General features: G+C 40.1%; 2 protein-coding genes across 2 annotated transcripts in view; one reads left to right on the top strand and one right to left on the bottom strand.

Moving 5' to 3' along the window:
• ARMCX1 (armadillo repeat containing, X-linked 1) overlaps positions 1–8433 on the top strand; it is a 42735-nt gene that overhangs the window by 9453 nt on the left and 24849 nt on the right. Inside the window, exon 2 of the mRNA XM_014542607.1 lies at positions 1409–1586. The gene's annotated coding sequence lies outside the window, so the exon portion shown is untranslated. The remainder of the gene's footprint in view (positions 1–1408; positions 1587–8433) is intronic.
• On the bottom strand, positions 3049–5646 carry LOC106726702 (brain protein I3-like). Its single transcript, XM_014542578.1, has 2 exons — positions 5582–5646; positions 3049–3574 (listed from the first exon to the last, which is right to left on the bottom strand). The coding sequence occupies exons 1-2, from the start codon at positions 5644–5646 to the stop codon at positions 3211–3213; spliced, it is 429 nt and encodes a 142-aa protein (XP_014398064.1). The 3' UTR covers positions 3049–3210.

Genomic DNA, 8433 nt, shown 5'->3' with positions numbered 1-8433 from the left:
AAGGGGGGCAGTGGGGGGCGATCAGGTTGTCAGGAGAGGGCACTTGGGATTGATCAGGCCTGCAGGGGAGGGCAGTTGGGGGCAATAAGGCTGGCAGGGGAGGGCAGTTAGGGACAATCGGGCCACAGGGATTGTGCCTACACCGGCAGTTGGACATCCCATGAGGGGTCACAGATTGGAGAGGGTGCAGGCCAGGCTGAGGGACACCCCCCCCATGTGCATGAATTTCATGCACTGGACCTCTAATAATCAAATAATTGGCTTGCATAAGACTTCACCCAGTTTTGAAGTGTGAAAAACTGTGAATGGTCAAGTGTCTCAAAATAGGCACTTGGCTAAACAAATTAGGGTATGTCCACACATTGAAACATCATGCAAGTCTTGACAATGTTGATGAACACCTACACTTATTTACTTGGAAAAAATTCAGCATATAATCTTAAGTGGGAAAAATAGGCTGCATAAGCACATATACTTTTTAATGAATAAAAGTATATATTTAGCCAGCACCGGTTTGGCTCAGTGGATAGAGCGTCGGCCTGCGGACTGAAGGGTGCCAGGTTCGATTCCGGTCAAGGGCATGTTTGGGTTGCGGGCACATCCCCAGTGGGACATGTGCAGGCGGCAGCTGATCGATGTTTCTCTCTCATCAATGTTTCTGACTCTCTGTCCCTCTCCCTTCCTCTCTGTAAAAAATCAATAAAATATATTTTTTAAAAAAGTATATATTTAAATGATCTCTATGTAAAAATTCTGATGTATACTCTGAGGATATTAATAGTTGCCTATGGGTGTTAGAGTGATGGGTGATTTTATTGGTTTTTAACTCATCTGTATTTTCTGACTTTTATATAATAAACCTGGATTTTTTACATAATTTTCCAAAAGGAAACTCATGGATTCAGGTTAAGGAGGACTATAAATAGAATTTTAGGGACCTAGATCAGAAATATAAATGGAGGTTCACATATTTGTGTCTAAATATTTAGAAGGTATAAATTAAACTGTTAAATATTATTTTTAAAAAGCTGTAAATGTTTGAAAATTTAAGTAATGTTAATCATTTTAAAAGTAAAACTATTCTCAATTCTAGCATCTGATGGCAACCAACTTTCTAATGGAAAAAAATATATCATACTTGTTGATTGTGCAATCTGTTGCCTTAATCTCCCTTCAGGAATAAAGAGCTTATTATTTTAGTTGCTAGGAGTGATGCCAGCAGACATCCCTCAGCTGTCAGCCCTCTTCAGGAATTGCCTCAGTTGGAGAGTCACCTCCACCAAGGTTATACCCCCTTCCTGGGGTATTTCACATGCAATGACTGATTGACATGGCCTTCTTGCTCCAAATGGCATAGCTTAATTTCTCCCTCTGTCCAATCCTACTTCCTTTCTTTTCCCTTCTACAGGTGGTGATCTCAAGAGCATTACCTAATAAAAACCCTTCATGCTGTACTCTGTCTCTGGGTCTGCTCTCCAGGAAGCCAGTCTATAGCAGTTGGTATGAGAAGCAGTTGAGGAAAGCATACATTGTGATGAAAATTTGCATATAGATCACCTGCTGCAATGAGGACTCCATCATTGGTGGTAGGTGGAGTAGATAGGCACCTGGAATAGATACGTGGCAGAGAAATTGTTACAGCTTGTACCGGACTGGGATGGTGCTGGTGGAAGGGAATACATTAACTGGTGCCATGTAGCAGCTCTTTGAGAAATATTTGGGATATATTAAATATAAGAAAGGCTAGGAAATTGGATGGCTATTGTTGAGCTTGATTGACCTCTAGAAAAAAATAATAAAAAGCTGAAATAAAGTAATCAACAATTAAAATCTATGTCAAAAAGCCAGAGGGCTTCATTTGAGGACAAGTCCTGGGACTTAATGGAAGCAAGTTTCAAAGAAAGTTAAAATCCAAACCAAGACAAGTCTGCTATGCCATATCAGGGCCTGGAAGATATGGGACCCTGATGCATGGGATGGGGACAAGTTGGGTTAGTTTTTCATCTTGATGCTGGTTTCTTTTTGCTGTGCAGAAACTTTTTGTTTTGATGTAGGTTCCATTTGTTTATTTTTTTTCCTTTGTTTCTCTTGCCCTGGGCTTTGAGTAAGTGAAAACTCTGCTATGTGAGATGTCTGATATTTTGCTGCCTATGTTTCTTCTAGGATTTTTATGCTTTTACAACTTACATTCAAGTCTTTTATCCATTTTGAGTTTATTCTTGTGTACGGTGTAAGTTGGTGGCCTAGTTTCATTTATTTTGCATGTACCTGTCCAATGATCCCAATACCACTTAATGAAGAGACTGTCTTTGCTCCATTGTATATTCTTGCCTCCTTTGTCAAATATTAATTGAGCATAATGGCTTGGGTCAATTTCTGGGTCCTCTGTTCTGTTCCATTGATCTATATGTCTGTTCTCGTGCCAGTACCAGGCAGTTTTGAGAACAGTGGTTTTGTAATATAGCTTGATATCTGGTAATCCCTCCAACTTTGTTCTTCTTTCTCAGGTTTCCTGCAGCTATTCAGGGTCTTTTTTGGTTCCATATAAATATTTGGAGTATTTGTTCCAGATCTGTGAAATATGCCATTGATATTTCAATAAGGATTGCTTTGAATCTATAGATTGCTTTAGGTCAGTGGTTCTCAACCTTCCTAATGCCGCGACCCTTTAATACAGTTCCTCATGTTGTGGTGCCTCCCAATTCTTTTTTATGAATCTCATTTATTTAAAACAATTTCTCACCTTCTCAAATTGAAGACTGCAAAAAATAAAAGTGCTTTTCTGAATTGTCGTTAACCCTGGGAGCAGCGTTGTCCACACTCGGTGACCTGTGCCCTGAACCCAGCTCACACATGCCCAATCTATCCCACCTCCCTTACAAAACAGTCCTGAAGCTATTTGTTCCAGATCTGTGAAATATGCCATTGATATTTCAATAAGGATTGCTTTGAATCTATAGATTGCTTTAGGTCAGTGGTTCTCAACCTTCCTAATGCCGCGACCCTTTAATACAGTTCCTCATGTTGTGGTGCCTCCCAATTCTTTTTCACACTCCGTGACCTGTGCCCTGAACCCAGCTCGCACATGCCAAATCTATCCCACCTCCCTTACAAAACAGTCCTGAAGCTTAATCAAATAAAGCTACTGTACACGACATATACATTAGAAAAAGACAGCTGGATGAAGGAAAGCCAGGTGTGCTGTTCCCTTTAGGTAAAGTTTGCTCCACAGTTGGGACATCTTCGCTTCCTCAAGGCAAAACAGCAGATGAACCCAAAGGGGGAAAAGACGATGGCCAATAAGATGCCCAGGAAGGTGAAGGAGTCCTCCAGAACCCCGACTCTGCAGACTGGGCAGCCGCCAACGACAACGATGGAATTGGCAGGGTACTGGGTGACATTTCGACTGTGGATGTTGTAGACCCTGGGGTGGTGAATAGGTATCCCTGTGACGAGGTAGGGGTAGGGCGGTGGCAGGGGGGCAGCGGGGATGGCGCAGTAGCCATGAGGGCCGCAGGCAAAGTCGCCCTGGCCGGCCTCCAGGTTGTAGGTGGGCGGCTGGTCCTGGCAGCGGCTTACGAAGAAACTGAGGCTCAGAGGTTATAGTGCAGTGGTTCTCAACCTTCTTAATGCTGCGACCCTTTAATACAGTTCCTCATGTTGTGGTGACACCCAACCATAAAGTTATTTTTGTTGCTACTTCATAACTGTAATTTTGCTACTGTTATGAATCGTAATGTAAATATCTGATATGCAGGATGTATTTTCATTGTTACAAATTGAACATAATTAAAGCATAGTGATTAATCACAAAAACAATATGTAATTATATATGTGTTTTCCGATGGTCTTAGGCGCCCCCTGTGAAAGGGTCGTTCGACCCCCAAAGGGGTCGCGACCCACAGGTTGAGAACTGCTGCTTTAAGTAGTATGGACATTTTAATTCTACCAATCTATGAACACGGTATATTTTCAACTTGTTTATATCTCCTATCTCTTTTTTCAACATTCTGTAGTTTTCTGAGTATAGGTCTTTTACCTTCTTGGTTAAGTTTATTACTAAATATTTAATTTTTGGTTGCAATGGTAAATAGGATTGTTTTATTAGTTTATCTTTCTGAGAGTTCATTATTGGTGTATAAAAATGCCATTGATTTCTGGGTGTTAAGGGATAGATATTTTGATAGTTGATACAAACCCTATATTGGTTCCTTGACTTGTGGAGCTATTTATAAATTAGAAGGCCAAGTGGAAGCTTCTGAAACTGCTCTCCCTTTTTTTGGCCAAGATAGCAAATGAAAACATAGCATCTTTGGGAGGATGGCAGAAGTTAGTGCCACCTTTAAAGACCTAAAGAATGCTGGGGTGAGGTCTCATCATATCTCCATTTCATGTGCCAGTTGGTCACTGGAAGAATGTTGTCATAGCCTGGTAGATGACAGTAGACAATTGCAAACTCAATCAAATAGATACATAAGTGCAGCTTCTGTATTTGATACATTAACTTCACGAGAGGAATGACATGGTCTTAAGTACCTAATAATCAGCTACTGATTTGGAAAATGTGTATTTTTTTTCTATCCCTATCATGAAACATCAGAAGTTTATATTCACATATAATGGACAACAGTATGCATTTGTAGTTTTTTTTTTTTTCTCAAGGCTCTACTAACTTTCCTGTCCTCTGTCATAATATAGCCTGAAGAGATCTGGAGCATCTGAATATAATACTAGTCCACTATGTTGATGATATCATGCTAATTGGACCAAAATGAGTAAGAAGTGGCTAGCACATTAGAGATCTTGGTAAGACACATGCACCACAGAGGATGGGAGATAAACCCTACAAAGATCCAGGGACTGGTTACATTAAGTTCAGTTTTTAGGAGTCGAATGGTCTGGGGCATGCCAGGAGATTCCCTCCAAAGTAAAGGACAAATTACTGCATTTTTCACCTTCCCCACTATGGAGGAAGCTCAATATTTTGTAGGATTCATTGGGTTCTGGAAGCATCACATTTCACACCTGGAATTACTATTTCTACCCATATATTGGGTGACACAAAAAGTTGCCAGCTTCAAGTGGAGCCTAGATCAAGATAAGGCCCTATAACAGGTCCAGGACGCAGTTTTGAGCAGTCTTGCCACTTGGCCAATACAATAAATATACCCTAAGGTATTAGAGATATTTGTGTTGGCAAAAGGTGCTGTGTGGAGTTTTTGGTAAGCCCCAATGGGAAAGTCACAACTTAGCCCAGAACTTAGGTTGTGGAGAAAAACTATGTCACATGCAATGGAGAATTAGATACCATTTAAAAACAATTCCTGATATGCTACTGTATTATGATAGAGATGGAGTGGCTGGCCAGAGGACAAGTGACCATGTAAGTGACCGTGCATATGGAACTGCCCATTGTAACCTGAGTTCTGTTGGATCCACCAAGGTATAAGGGTGGACAGGCCCAGCACTAAGATGAAAGTTACACATGGGATGAGGAATTGAGGGCACAAGTGCCTGCACAAGCAGCTAGAGCAGATCCTCCATGATATCCATCATTGTAGCACTAGCACTTTTCACTTACCTTACACCAGTGCCTTCATGGGGGATCTCGTTTGATGAACTGATTGAGAAGGAAAACCTAAGCATTATTCATAGATTGGTGAACTTGGTATGTGGGTACTAGCAAGTATAGCAACTTCAGCCTGCAAAAGTCATGGTGATCAGAAATGAAGGTCTGGGTAATATCACCAAATAAACCATCAAGACCCCAAGAGTAATGAGAATCTATAATTGATAATGGAACAGGGAGATGGTCATTTTCAGCTTTGAGACCAGCTGCAGAGTTGGCAGCTGTAGTTTGTCCTAACTTTCCCCCAGAAAGAGAGGCCCATCAGACCCCTGGAAAAGTTAATCCCAGAACTTATATGCAGTGGATCTTGGAAGCACAAGGGATAGACTGCGGTGGATACTGCAATTTCCTGACCAGATTTCCCATTAGCAATAAAGGCCTTATAACTTCAGTTGTTAGAAATTGTGCCATCAGAGAGCCCTTGGCTGTTAGCCTCCTTTAGGATTGCATCAACTGAGACTTGTCTTATTTAAGAACACATCCCATTCTCAGGACGGCCCACATCCAATGACTCATTGATGCTGTGTATAAAGGCCTGGCCCTCATGCTCCTTAAGATAGCTTTGAAGTTTCATCCTATCTTCAGAATTCCCTACAGGGTATGCTGAGGCATTCCATTGGTAATGCACTGAAATTTGATTTCTTCCTCTTTTCATTCCTGCTTCTTTTCTCCCTTTCCTTCCATGATTCCAGGAACACTACTTAATAAACCTCCTATACCCTAACCTTTGTTCCAGAATCTGCTTCCTGGGAAATCTAGTATGTGACAATGCTTTAAACACGTTACATCTACTAGTATCTATCTTTTTATCTATCTTAATATCAAGAATAATATGAGTTGTTTAATATTGTGAACTTTTCTTTAGCTTCCATATGCAACTGTTATAGTTTTTTTTATTACCTCTGGAACCACAAACTGGGAACTAAAGGCAAGCAAGAAAATGGACATTACTGGGGAATGATAGTTTGTTAAGCAAAAAAACCTATTGTAGTCATGTATGTGGGAAGAAGGCTTTGACAAGTTAGCATGTTTTTGTTGTTGTTGTGGTTCCCTATGTGCTTCCACTGCTCAAATCTTCCATGCAGTTTGAAATAATGTCTGTCTTTATGCCTATAGTGGCACAATATACAACTTTTCATGGCATTTGGACACAGTTACCTTTGATTTAGAGGATGCAGGGAAACAGACATGAAGAAGCATTTTCCTGGAGCTTGAATAGTGTTAGTCAAAGTGCAGATGTTTAGGGTTAAGAGTTGCATTCTTCCAACAATGAGCATCATGTGACACAGGCACTCATATGTTCTTGTGTGTGTGTGTGTGTGTGTGTGTGTGTGTGTGTGTGTGTGTGTGTTAGAGATATGCAGGACACTTTAAGCATGGGGTTTAGGAGAGCCCTTGTGCCCAGTTCTAAGGGAAGCGCTGAGGCTAGAATAGCAGTGGATAACAGTTGTTGACGTTTTGGAGAGTTAAGTGTTCTTATAGCTAGTTCTGGGTCTGATTGTGGTCCCAGATCCCCAGATTCTTTATTCTACTGTTGTTATAATAGACTCACAGCTCAGAGGTTGATTTAAGGTTTGGGGTACAGTGACCTTGCAGGTTCATGTACATTTGAGGAATAATTTGATATAATTTTTTGAAGATGAAAATGCACTCCTTCTTTTTGGGCAAAAAAGACCAATTTCTGGGAAACACATGAACTAATTGGCTCTGAAGGCAGTGTAGCATAGGGGAAAGTGTGAAATCTGGAGTAGTGGATGAAGGAGGAAGGATAAACATTTATCTTCCCTTTCTATTTTTCAAACATGAAAGAGCAGATTTGGGAGGGGAAGGAAATTAATCTTATTTGAACTCTGAATTTGAGGTATCTGTGGGAGTTCCGAGTGGAGATGATCAGTGTCCATTTGAAAAGTATGGATCTAGAGCTCAAAGATCTGACTAAAGATATGTATTATAGTTGATAACTAAAACTAGGAAGTGAGTCACATAGCCCCAGCAAGGGAAACAGATTGAAAAACTGAGGACAGAATGTTGAAGAAGCTCAATATGTGTGGAACTTTGACAGAATTGAAACAGAGGGTATAGCCACCCATCAATATTACAACACACATCTCTGTACATTATTTTATCCCTCTTTTTATTTTTATTTCCCCACTAAAAATTATTATATAGTACACAAAATATTTACCAACTTCACCATTTTTAAATGTGCAGTTCATTGACATTAAGTGCATTCAACTTGTGTAACCTTTTCCACCATCCATCTTCAGAACTATTTTTATCTTCTTAAACTGGAATCCTGTACCCATTAAACAATAACTCCCTATTATCCTGCCCCCTTGGTCCTTGACAACCACCGCTCTACTTTCTGTCTCTATGAATTTAACTATCCAAGGAAACCCATATAATTAGAATCATACAGTACTAGTATTTGTCCTTTTGTGACTGGCATATTTCACTTAGAATGATGTTCTTTATTAATCTGTTTGGGCTGCTAGAACAAAATACCACAGACTGGGTGACTTAAACAACATAAATGTATTTTCTCACAGTTCTGGAGGTTGGAAGGTCCAAGATTAGGTGTTGGTAAATTTGGTTTCTGTGAGTTTTCTTACTGGCTTGTAGGTGTGACCTCACATGGTCTTTCCTTGGTATGTGTGTATGGAGAAAGAGAGAGAGAGAGAGAGAGAGAGAGAGAGAGAAAAGAGGGCACTTTCTGGTGTCTCTTCTTTTTTTTTTAAACAAATATTTTTATTTATTTATTTTTTTATTAAATCTTTATTGTTCAGATTATTACATTTGTTCCT

Source organism: Myotis brandtii, unplaced genomic scaffold, assembly GCF_000412655.1.
Source record: "Myotis brandtii unplaced genomic scaffold, ASM41265v1 scaffold305, whole genome shotgun sequence".
NCBI classification, from domain to species: Eukaryota; Metazoa; Chordata; class Mammalia; order Chiroptera; family Vespertilionidae; genus Myotis; species Myotis brandtii.
This window is presented reverse-complemented; position numbering and strand designations above follow the sequence as displayed.

Bases quoted from the DNA above. Each gene is read 5' to 3' on its own strand.
- LOC106726702 (XM_014542578.1), bottom strand. From the start codon at position 5,646: ATGCTTAGGTTTTCCTTCTCAATCAGTTCATCAAACGAGATCCCCCAT. The intron at 3,575-5,581 runs GTAAGTGAAAAG...TTTCTTCGTAAG, and splicing joins CATGAAGGCACTGGTGTAAG to CCGCTGCCAGGACCAGCCGC.